Here is a 13294-nt window from a genome sequence, read left to right on the forward strand (position 1 = left end):
GAAGGTCACCCTTACTCGGAGAGGAGTTCATAGAGAAGAAGCTACTGCCGTATTCTCTTTGATGCCTGCAGGGTCAGACCGACACAGCACCACACACTGAGACAATTCCCAGAGAGACCTGAAGAGAAACCAATTAGCCGCTGACGGGAGAGAACACAGCAGGGCAGGAGGAGAAGAGGGAGCTGCAAGAGGTAAAGGTGGTGAGCGGTGAATGGAAAACGAGCTTGCTGAGATTCAGAGGCATGTGTTTGTGTGTCGAGCTGGAGCACTTTTCACCCAGCCTCTTGCCTCCTGTTACAGCGGTTAAGGTCAATCTTCAACTGGCTGTGTGCTGCCAATGCAGGGAGAATCTTACTATGTTGAAGTATGGAGACAGTAACCTGAGGGAACGTGTTGGATAAGAAGTCATATTTGATCAGAATACTTCAGTAAGTCTTCATTTCCTGTGAGCCTTACCCTTGTTCCTCAACACAGCATGGGTCCTCTTTATCCAGGCATGGGTATCAATACCCAGCTCCATAAGGACCCAGTTCTGTATCGGCGGAGAGCTGAGGAAATCTTCCTGATTTGGTTGTTCACACATGCACAGCACAGCGGGAGACTGGTAAGGCAAGAATTAACGCAAGCAGAATGATGCACGAAGCAACAGTCCTCTAACAGACGCTTTAATGAGAATTATTTTCCTTTATAACAGTGCTATATGTAATTTGACACGATCACAATATCAACCAAAGAACAGAGAACATACTGGCAAAGAAAACCAGCTTACGTCGGTAAGCACAGGAGATCATTTTTTTGTCGCTATAGAAAGCGGTATTGGTATTTGACTTTTTTCTCTTACCATCTCAGTTTTAAATGTTGGCACCATGACAGCCTTTCAATTCAGAGGTTTTTTCTGCTTCTTGTGGTAGAACAATTGGAACATTTGATATCCTTTTGGACTGTTGGTCAGACAAAACATCCATCAGACACTTTACAGACTAAACTGTTTAGCAATATATGAAAAACAACATCTGGCAGCTGGGTCGATAACAAAATAAATGAAAGTTGAAGACCACATCGCTTTAAAATATCAATAATCATGACAAATGTGTGCACTGACGTTTAGAGCAAATGGTTTCAACGGATAATCTTATTTGCAGCTCAAAGAGTTTGAAACCTTGAGCTTAGGTCTCACACTAAACTAAAGCAAAGACACTATCAAATAAAACCGGGCCTACATCACATGAACCAATGAGGAGAAAAAAAAAGAACAATCAGAGAGACATGAAGAGGGGATGTCCGACAAGAACACGAGGGTTTATTGCACAGAGGTTTCATCATCATAAACTGCCAGTTTGATTTACAAAGCTGCAATTTTGGACAAAGAAATCTTGCCCTAGGCTTTTTATCCTTCACAGAAGTTCTACAACTGAACACAGCACTGCTTGTGAACGTGTGTGTGCAACACACACAGACACTAGACAGACGGACACATGCACACTTCATGGTGTATGGAAAAAAGAATGCCATGGTGAGAGAGTCATTGATCAAGAAGCAGTAGAAGGAGAGGAAATGTCAAGTTCACAGCTACAGCAGCGGCCTTACCGCAGTGCAAACAGTCCAATGTTCACACATGCAAAGATAAAGTGTGATAACTACGGTACACACTTCCTCTCAGTGAAATCTAATAAGTTTAACAGGAAAGAGATGAAGTCAGAAAAACAAGTCAACTGATAGATAGATTAGCACTTTCTGTCTTCTCAGTATTTTTCCAAACATAGACAATACTCTGTTGGGCCACCCAGGTATATCAAGGCTGTAGAGAGAGAGAGAGAGCGAGAGAGCGAGAGAGAGAGAGAGAGCGAGAGAGCGAGAGAGACTTTGCATCACTCATGTCTTTGTTTTCCTGCAGCTGCTAGGCATCGATGTTGTCCTGCACACTCAGATCAGGATGATCGTCAATAAGCCTCAACACACATGTGGATCACCTGGTGTGATAAATGAATATGGAGAGAAACCTCTCACAACGTGGGTCGTTATAGGAGTGCCTTCAACCTACCGCCGATAAATATTGTCAAAAGAGAAGCAACACAAAAAAACAAAGCTATGGAAAGAGGCGGGGTGTGACGAGCTGCTGTGTGTTTTAACAGAGGAGAGGTGCAGGGGTGTGGGCGCGTGTTCAAAAAACAAAAATGGAAGGGTACATTTAAGTATATAGGCTACAAATACAAACTAATGATCACATATAGCCCAACTAAAAAAAATATGGTAGGTAACAACACCCCCCCTGCCCCCCTTTCAAGTCCACCGCCCAGGTACAGCACAATCTGCAGGAAAGACTACATCATCCATTTGACCAAAAAAAAAGGAGAGCATAACTGTTTAGTCAGATGGTTACAACTGTTTATCCGAGTGACACGCTATTCCACCCTCCTGTATGAAAAAGAGCTTATAATGATTTGTCCCAATCCTGCATGTTGTGTAATGAAACAGCAGAATTAGAATTATGCAAGCTGAGGAAAGGGGATATTCCACATGCACACAGAGGAGAGGGGCTTTCTAGTGAAATATGAATCATTGTCAGAACTAGGGGAAACCAAAAAGAGACAGACAGTACTTTTATGGCTTCCTGCTGCAGCTTAATGGGGAAAAAAAGTTGTTTTCATATTCAAACGGATCTATCATGCTGAATGTTATGAATCTGCAAACTTCCTAAAGGAAACATTAAAGTCTTCATTTGAGTTTATGTGCAGCTGTGCAAACATTAACAGTCACTACATTGTTTTGTTTTTTTACCAATCTTATTTATTCAGCAGGAATGTGGATGATACATTCAAAGTGCATGACAGAGCTTGAAGCTAAATGTTAATGTGCGTTCTTTCGGAGGGGGCTAATAGAGATGTTTACAAGGACAAAAGACGAGTTTTAGGAAATTGAAACACTTCAGGCTTTTAAAATACGACAATAATAAAAAAAACTAAGTAATCACATTACTTCTTTGAATTGGACTGATAGAGGAATGAATTATTTTTAAGGCAGAAGCATATCTTATTGATGTTACAACCTAACAAGAGATTTAAAGTTGTTGAAATGCAATCTGCGAAAACTTCCCAGCAATAAATGCAAGGCCTAAATTAAATTGGACAGATTTTTACAAACAAAACGCTTTTTGTCAGGGGTGCCGGATACTAGCCAGGTGGTTATGTTGCCCTGAATTGCTCAAAGGTTCTTGAAATAAGACATATGAAACTTAAAAAGGGACACTTTGGCTGCCCCTTGCCAAATGTTTTGCTTGTGTAATATCTTGAGATACTATGTTTATCTGGTCTTGTCAGGTGACTTAAAATCAGACAAATACACGTTCCAAGACTTGAGATAATGCAGGGAGACGTTATCCTTTGTCCTGCTGCCGTATCCCAATCTTTACTGCAGTTTACAGTAAACAGGAATCGGGTGAAGCAAAAACAGCTCAGAAAACTCAGAGTCGTTGCAAAGTAAAGAGGAAAACTGTTGCAAACACAAACAGGTCACTGATAAAAGGCAGATCTGACAAACTGTACACTTTATGTGATTGCCTCGTGTGTATTTGTTTGAACTGAGCCATAAACCTTGGACCTTAATCACCTCTGCAGTACGTTCAAGGCAATGGTTCGACTGCATTACATTCAAAGTGGAGGGGACTAGAAGGTTGTCACAAGACCAGAATCTCAAACTTAAGATGTGATACTAGTAAAAAATCATATTGATCAACAATATCAATAACTGTTAGGAAACCACAGCAACAGTAGAGAGGTCCTTGGCCCCCAATATTGGGAATGTTCTGGTTTGAAATTCCCAAAACTCCCACTAACACTGTCTCAACTGCACAAATACAATGGTGCAGTTTTGATACTGAAACATTGCCAATGTATTTTTGCAATTTCCAATCCAATGCAATTTTATTTGTTAAGCACTTTGAAACAACCACAGTTGACCAAAGTCCAAATTTAGACGACGTCTTCAGTTGTCCTAAAACATCGTATATCAGACCTAATTTAAAGTATTTCATCACAGATGTCACTCCTAATCAAGTCAAACTGACCTGTGAATTTGAATGGTCCATGTCTGCTCTCTGTTTGGCTAGAGGCAGGCTTTGTGTTAAAAAAATGACTGAGGATCTGTTTTTTTTTTGTTTTTTTTTTTAAAGCTTATAGGTCCTTTTTCGATACTCATTATCATTAAAATAACAGATACTGCTCTGTTTTAAACCATGTGGCATCACAGTATCAACCTTGCTAGAAAAATCCTGGTGCACTGACACAATAACAACAGAATTAAAAAGAAAATGATGTGCATGGCTTCTGTGAAATGCTATTGAGTGACAGCACAACTTACTGGAAGCAGAAGCAGGGTTGACGGTAATGAGCTCTACTTTGTGGTTGGCATCATATTTCTGCAGAACTTCAGCTACAAGCCAACCACCAGTGTCAACAACTAAACATTAAGAGGTCCATCAAAAGTCATGATAAAGGAAAAATCTAATGCAGGGCTGCTCACTATCACTGAATCAAGCTCACTTTTAAAAACTGAAGAAAAAAAAATGAGTGTACATTATGAACATGCATTTGTTGGTGTGAAAAGGCCATAGCATTGATTGTTTTATCTCCAATGATTGTTTAATGGCAACAACTTGAATTCATAACAGTTGCATTTAGGATTAACAAACCTTATACACACATAAAGAACTGTTGGTCATGTGAACTACATGCAAACTGCACATGGTCACAGCCAGCAGGCCAGAACACTGGCTCCACTGCACTGCTGTTAGCCTGAGTCACCGCTACTAAAGAATCAGGTTTCAGGTGGACCAACTCAGAGCCAGCTAGAGGCATAAACCGCCATGACCCCTGTGAGCGAGCAGAGTGCACAGCTGAAGGCACCTAATGGGAGACAGCACGACTGTACTTGCTATCATGAATCATCGTCCAAAACCCAGACAAAGCCCTGCAGTGCACTGCTGACTTGAATCCAATTTTGTTTTTACAAAAAGTTGGTGAGACAAGGACAGCAGCTTTTTACTGACACCTGAACCAAAGGAATCTAGAGCCGTTTCAAAACATGCACAACTAAAAATTAGAAGAAGACAGACAAACAAAATCTTTCCAGTTACTTGTGCACACACTCACCTCACAGCAGGAGACTATCCAAGGGTTGGGGTTCAAAGGAGGCCGGATACAATGTAAATGGACGACACATAAGCGGCAGATACTTCATATTTGCGTTATCAACCAAAGAGTGGAGAACAACATCCTGGCAAATAGATAACATCATGAAGCAGTTTCATTACATCCGAGGTGAACTCAGCAGCCACAGGATATAAACATCATCATCCCTTCCCACTAGCTCACCTTGAATTTGACTAATATTTCCCGCTGTGTTCAAACATCACCTCACCTCCACTCAACGCAAAATTATTTACAAGGGGGCTGGCAGGAGAAATTCCTGGTGACGAATTGAACAATTCAATGGTTCGCATTGAGACAGGCAGCTCATCCTGATATCTTCAGGCAGTTGTAAGGAGTTTTGTGCATATGCCGAGATTAGGGCTGAACCTTTTCCACCAGTTGACCCCTCAAAGATGAAGTGTTTAAGCAGAAAACAAACAAGAATTTAATAGAACTGTAGAAGACGCTGGAATAAACGTAGCCGTCAATTGGCTTTCAAACTAATTTTAAACCTTCGAAGGCACCTTTTCCCTCTCAAGTAAACACAGGACAAGAAGTTGATCTTTTCAGATGGCAGTACATCAGTAACACAGCCTGGATGTAATACCTGTTCATTACAGAACACAAAACCTCTTGCTCCCATTCTCTGAGTGCTTTGTAGTGTGGCACAACTGATAACACATCCTGCAGTCTGGCCGCAATAACGCCGCACACATCATCAACTCCCTGCACACAGACACCCGCCTATTTCCTATTATCTCCCACTTGTGCATGCCAGAACGAAGGAACATTAACCCCATACTCGTCAGTACCCATTGTGAGAACACTTAGTTTGCTTTTTCCTTTTCAAGATCACAAGGTCTTCCTCTCTTCTCTCTGCAGACGTCAACATGTTGATTTCAGGCTCATCAGTCACAAATGTAGCCGTGTTTGTCTTTACTTCTTTCATTCTTGAGATTCATGTTTATTAGCAGTTTATTCTAGTGCTGCAATATATTAGAAAAATATACACTGTGCAATATCGTTGTTCATTATTGTGATTAGAGCCCGACCGATCAATCGGCCAGCCGATAATATTGGCCGATAATTAGCTTATTAAGTGGCTATCGGTATCGGCTAATTTAATCACAGATATGCGCCGATATCATTAGATTTATTCACCAGTCGAATATCATTTCATGTGAGTATCATTGAATTACACTAACAGTTCTTTTTCTGGCTGTTATCAGCAGAGTGTGCTATATGGATTACAAAAAGCATTACCACTCTCCAGAGGGTCATGTGTGATGCACGTACATGCACAGTTCCATGAGTGACCATCTTGTCTGCGTTATATCTTTACAACAAGTGTTAGATCACTGCATTTTAGGGATCAACACAATAAATGTCTTTAAACATGTCAAAGATAAAACAAAAAATGAAAACGCCATATATATATATATATATATATATATACATACACACACACACACACTGTATCTGATTTTTTTTCTCCCCAATGTCGATATCGGTCGGGCCCTAATTGTGATAATGAAGGGCAACAAATGAAAATAAGTTTAATCCCAGTTCATGTATCTGCTGTTCTTTATGCTTTATAAAATACCAGTTTGGTTTTTTTTTCCAATTACAACACATATTATACAAAAGGTTGTGAGACATTATATCCAAATTGCAGGTCAGTTAGACGTTCTGAGTTCTGTTTGAAACACATCAGTGCTATTTTGAGAGTGTTTTCCATCAGAAGTTCAAGAGATCAAGTTGGAGAAAAATGACTCAGGTGAAGGTTCTGTACCTCATAATGCCGTACTCGCATTATAATTCAGTGTCATATACGCTAAATCGTCAATGGTCTATTCATTATTTGGTACCTTTCTAGTCCTCATACCATTCCAACCTCTAAACTCATTATGCCATTCACCACATCCACACATATTCACACTCACACAGGAGCAATTTCAGGTTTGAAATCTTGCAAAAAAAGACCTTTGACGTGCAGACTGGAGAAGCCCAGGATTTAACAGGCAGTGCTTTGAAAAGATGAAGACCACCAACATCCTCTGAAAGTGAGAATTTAGAATCAGCCTATATGACTGCATCAATGCTCATGGTGTCAATCACTGGCCCTCTGATCTGTTAAAGAATTACATAGTCAAACGATATTTAGTAGCAGTGTTCACATGACTTGGAGAGAGTGCTTCAACTCTAATGACAATTTCATCAGGTTATTATTTTCCACATACTTATTCATCAATAGACAAGCAGCATTATAAATATAAACTTGTTTTTTATTATTGAGGAAGTCTTTTAGAAATAAACATTAATGTCTCTGCATTGTCAACAAAATAATGATACAGTAGGTGGAGCTGCGGTCGTAAAATCTACAAACAGTAGATTACGCAATAATCGATTAATTTCAACATCCCTAATGTTTGGTCCAACTAACAGTCCAAAACCCAAACACTTCAAATACTATATTTATTCTGAAATGACAATCAATTGATTAAAAAAGTTGTTCACCTCATCATTGAAGCTCTATCTCCCTTATTTCCCACTGTTTTTGTTCTTAAAAGAATCCATAGATTTGGGGATGGCCTAGCGGTTATGTTGCACGTCTCATGTACGGAGGCTACAGTCCTCATCACAGCGACCGAGGGTTCAAATCTGACCTCGGCCCTTTGCTGCATGTCGACCCGCGCTATTTCCTACCAACATCGCCTGTCTCTCTTCAGCTGTCCTAACTGATAAAGGCAAAAGGGTCCAAAAATATAACTTAAAAAAATAAATACTGGGGACGCAGATGGCCTAGCGGTTAGGTCACACCCAGAGGCAAAAAAAGCCCTTCAAGCAGGCGGCCCAGGTCCAAGTCTGACCTTTGACTCCTTTCATGCATGTCATCCCCCTCCCTCTCTTTCCGATGTCCTTCTCGATCCACTGTCCTGTCCAAATAAAGACCAGAAATGCCCAAAAATAAAATAATGCATAGATTTGATTAGCTGGGTTACATCAGGCAAGATGGCTGTGAATGCTAAGTTCTGCTATACACAGCACTGCTGAGGTAAGTATTGGAGTGGGGGTTAAAAAATTATTAGAATATAATAACCATTCATCTGGTTAAAAAATATTTAATTAAAAGATCCAAACAAATGTGGCACCAACTGGAGTTGTGAAGAAGATGCGTTGACAGCGTCTACAAAAAGAGAACTGGTTTTGTTTTGGCAGGATGGCACTCGGTTTGAACGCTGTAATGGTCTCATGTCTGCTTCCACATCAAACGTGTCACACTTCATAATAGATCTGGACGGAAAGTGACACTAATTGCACTCCATTTCTCTACCAGCTATTATTCATAGGGCTGAAGCTTTGAGCCCAAGATGACAGGTGGATCAGATGGCGTCTCATTGCCAGACCTTGCTCTGAGGGAGGTCTAGCTCACTGGCAGGCGACCTTTAGTGCATCAGACATCAGTACTAATGGAGCTGCTTTTTTTTCCTTTTTTTTCTTCTCTGATGCTGTTCCTTGCATGATTAACACACAGCCCAACCTCCAAGCAAAACTAACAGTCTACGGGCCAGCTTCCTAATGCCAGTCTTGACCTGCTTTGCTGTCAGATCTAATAGCACGATCAAGCACTTGTGAAGGAAAGGGCCAGTTAACTTGCCACATCAAAAGGACACATTAGAGAGCGTGTGACGGAGAGAGAGAGAGAGAGAGAGAGAGAACAAACAGGATAGCAGTGATTTTATACAACTGGTGGCAATACTAAAAAGATAAGCCACAGAATGACAGTACCCTTGCTGTGAGGTCATGGGTTTTGTACATGAGGGCACTTTCATCAAACAGTGATCAGAAAAAGCTGTGAAACCCTGCTGCTTTTATCCTTCTTACTGCTGAACAACCTTGAAGTTTCTTTCCTGTAACATTTAAAAAAGGAATGAAATTCCTTTTGCACCTGTAAAAAAGATGAACAAAAGCAGGTTCAACCCTCGAGCCTGTTGTACATTTTCCAACGGTTAGGCAGAGATGAGGTACTTCCCCCACCCTTCACACTTACACCTCCTCAGCCATCCAAGCATCTCGTTTGCATAGTGCTGCCAGCCTGATAGCAAAGGGTGAACGATAGAACAATGAAGCAGTGTACGAATACATTTCACTTCAGTTCATGGCATATTAAACTTTCAGACAGCGACACACAAACACTGGAGGACTCTTGCCCAGCCAAGCTCTCGAGCCCCCTTTTTTTTTTGTTTTTTTCATTCAGCACACAGACATGAAGCTGGCAGTTTAATCCACACTGCTGGTCTCTGAATAATCATTAAATGCTTTCAGTGATGCAATGCAGGCTTGGACCAGGCAACAGTCCCTCAGAGTGCAAATAAAACGCTTGGACATTTCTGGCAGGGGCCAAGCCGGTAATGGCTTTGAAATGAAACACTAACATTTTGATGGCTGGTGCAAAAAATGAGAATCACCGTGGTTAGGCAAAGCGCTGACTTTTTTTTTTTTTTTTTTTAATGAGGTGCTTCACTATCTCTAAGGTATGACAATCAGATGCTTCTTGGACGTACAGGATGCCAAAAATGAACCTTTCACGTAAATGTCTGCATGTGAATGTTTTTCAGATACACACTGATAAGAAAACTGTTTTAGAACAATTGAAATCAATGTTTAATCTTAGTCTTGAATTTAATTCCACCTCCCTATCCATTTATCAGGTGCCATATTGATAATAGAGATGCACAGATTGCAATTTCATTGGCCGATTATTTCCAATTTTTTAAAGTTTGACCTGCCAACCCGAGAGCAACTATTAATACTTTTTGCAACTTCTCTTTAATGGAAATTACATTTTAAAAAACACTGACTTTTTAAATCAGGCTAACTGTTTAGAAAAGGTTCCATGACCGTCTCTCATTCTGGTGTTAAGTAAATCCTGCTTCACTCTCTGCTCAGCTGCATCCTCTCTGACTCCTGAAGGAATTATGAATGACCCATCAAAATCACTACAGCTGCTCAGCGTTGGTCTCTTACCTGTCTGTCTTTCTAGCTGACTGGATGATAACACGGTAACTTCAAAGAGTCTTTATCTTGATTCATATCATTTAATTAATTATATGCATTTATCTAAAATAATTCCTGCAACATGGTACATCTCACAACAGGTTTAAACTTCTTAATCACACGCTCATATGCTGAGGTTTTTATCCTCCATGTGTCCCAACTTAACCAATGAATATTACGAAAATATGCATTAAATATTTAACATATTGTACTCCCCCTGCCCCTGGGGAGCAAGAGAGACAGAGAGAGAGAGAGAGAACAGCACACATGCGTATGGATAACCCTGAGGCAAAACTAAAACTGGTAGAGGTCATTTTGGTCATTTTGGACAAGAGGAGCATGCACCAGGAAACGGTCGTTGCTTATCCTCCAGTAAGTCTTTGCTTTTACTCCTGGGATGATGGGCACCTCGCGTTCACACAGTCGCCATGCTAACCTATGTGTGTGTGAGTGTGAGGCTTTTGTGTTACTGTGTGTGTGCTCTTTATATGAATTCATTACTTACTCCAGATGCATTATCACAGTATTGAGAACAAGTGTTGGTGCTCTTTTGTTTAAAATTTCAGGGAAACTATACATCATGATGGACAATCAAATCACATCAAATAATGCTCCCAGTAGGGAATCACTTTAACACCACCACCGCCACGTGCTGCCTTTGAACAGTAAGGAAACAGGAAGTTGATACTCTACAACAAAACCTCTAAGATTTCAGATGACGCGTTTCTGAGTAGACGAAAAAGCCCCTGTAAAGCTGCCTGTACTGCACAGAGCTGCATGGTGGCACATCTCGATGGGTAGCGCCTAGGGCCGGGCGATATGGACCAAAAGTCATATCTCGATATTGTTTAGCTGAATGGCGTTACTCGATATCGATATGCCTTTTAGTAACAGTGAAAACACGTGGAAAAATAAACTACCTGTTTGTGAATTTAAAAAGTAATATTATAAAAGAACAATGTTCCTTAAATACATTAAAAGAGAGAGAGAGAGGAGGAGCAGGGTGAAGAGGGACAGACATCATCAGTGAGATGAGAAAAAGGCGACCTGGCACCTCTGTAACGTTATTTTAATGCAACATAAACTAAATCCATATTAACGATATTGTCTTACCCTATATCTTGTTTGAAAAGATATCGATATATCTTAAAAACTCGATATGTTTCCCAGCCCTAGTAGCACCAGCCGATAGCCAAACAGCCAAATCTGTTCACCACCAGCAAATAACACCGTGCACAGATAGTTTAGTTTGTCCTGCAGCAATGTCTCCTCACCATACTGTTCAACTTTCAAATTCTCAAATATTCCATGTCTTAAATGAACTTTAAATGCCAAATGAATGTGAATACTGACTTTTACATGCTTGAATTAGGAGGTACTTAGAATTTTAGTTTAATCAAAGTGTGAATACAGATTTAACAGCAAAGCATGTGGGAAGGCCACGCAGGAGGAACACTGTGAAGCCAAACATGATATGCTTACTGATATGTGTGTGTGTGTGTGTGTGTGTGTGTGTGTGTGTGTGTGTTGCACACAGACCCCCTGCTATCACTGCGCGCGCTGCTGCAGGCAACAAAATCAGAGCAGAGGTGTAAACAAATGAGAAATCGGTGACGGGAGGACTTCAGCCGGAAACCTAGAGGCTGCGTCCTTCCGGGTTCAATCCGCGTCAGATGAAGCTGTCACCATTGTCCTCCTTTAGACAGACACCCTCCCCCCCCCTCATCCCCCTTTTCCCTCCCCCTTCCCCTACATAATAATATTGCACAATGCAAAGAGGTGAAAATAAGAGCCCGAATGCAGTGGTGTGTATTTTACAGCAGACTGGCGTTAATGATAAAGACAACATGGCTCAGGTCACTCTTAATAAGTAACTATAAGCTGCTTTTTTTTTTTTTTAACCTTTGTTCCAAATTGTGCCGGTTATGTCTGAAGGTGAGGCGTGACAGTGTGTGATACTGACCGTTCACTTGACGTGTTGTGAAGAAACTTGCTTGTGTATGTGTGTGTGTGTGTGTGTGTGTGTGTGTGTGTGTGTGTGTGTGTGTGTGTGTGTGTGTGTGTGTGTGTGTGTGTGTGTGTGTGTGTGTGTGTGTGTGTGTGTCTCAGCCTATCTTGACAAACACGTCAAACCACTTCGTCGTGTGTGTGTGTGTGTGTGTAACAAAAACTCACCATGGGTCGAACTCGTGGATGATGCTCTCGAAGCGGATGACAGCGAAGAGCCGGGAGCTGAAACCGGCCAGCCAGGCCAGGAACAGGACGGTGAACGACAGCAAGGACTGCCACCCGGCCGGCTGCGACAGGCCGCCGCCGCCGGACAGACCTCCACCTCCTCCAACACCTCCTCCTCCTCCGTCGTCTCCTGCAGCCGCGGTGCTGCCTCCTCCTCTCTCGGCCACCGCCGCCGCCGCCGCGCTGCTGCTGCTCCGCCCGTTCCCGGAGTACGACGCTCCGGAGTTCAGAGAGGATTTGTGTCTGCTGTCGGTAACCGGGTGATGCTCCGCCATATTCAACGCAAGCGAGAGAAGCAAGCTATCTTTTTTAAATCACACAGGAACGAAAAACACCCCCCCCCCCCCCCTTTTCTTCTTCTTTTTTTTTTTTGTTGCTGCCACGCTCCACTTCCGAAACCACTTTGCACCACCTTCCCTACGCACCCCACGACCCCCCTGAAAACACCGGCTTTTAGTCCCAAACTTTCAAACCTCGCTTCCCACCAACCTCAAAACTAAGCTAAATAGTCCCCGGGCAGTCACATAGCAGCACGGGTTTGCAGCATACTGGAAGTGACACATGCGGCTCGGGCAGTTCCTCCTTCCTTCCTTGGAGCTGGATGGAGGAGGAGGGAGGGGGGGCGGGAGCTTGATTGTGGGAGCAGGAAGGAGCCCGTCAGCCTCTCACAGCGAGACAGGTACAGCCGAGAAGGCTCCAGCTCCGGAGGGAGCCAATCGAACAGGAGGAGCGCGCTTGACTGACAGCTAGAGCGACCAATGAGAGAAGAGCAGCACGACCGATGAAGAGGCTCCAAACACGACGGTTGACAGACA

The 13294-nt window shown here is 42.1% G+C and overlaps 1 protein-coding gene across 1 annotated transcript in view; it reads right to left on the bottom strand.

Annotated features, from left to right (window-relative positions):
- Positions 1-13065, bottom strand: part of LOC110000818 (dolichyl-diphosphooligosaccharide--protein glycosyltransferase subunit STT3B) — a 61159-nt gene extending 48094 nt beyond the window's left edge. Inside the window, exon 1 of the mRNA XM_020656182.3 lies at positions 12420-13065. Coding sequence (XP_020511838.2) covers positions 12420-12754 — 335 coding nt within the window. The 5' untranslated portion in view covers positions 12755-13065. The remainder of the gene's footprint in view (positions 1-12419) is intronic.
- Positions 13066-13294: the final 229 nt, after the last annotated feature.

Source organism: Labrus bergylta, chromosome 8, assembly GCF_963930695.1.
Source record: "Labrus bergylta chromosome 8, fLabBer1.1, whole genome shotgun sequence".
Classification (NCBI taxonomy): domain Eukaryota; kingdom Metazoa; phylum Chordata; class Actinopteri; order Labriformes; family Labridae; genus Labrus; species Labrus bergylta.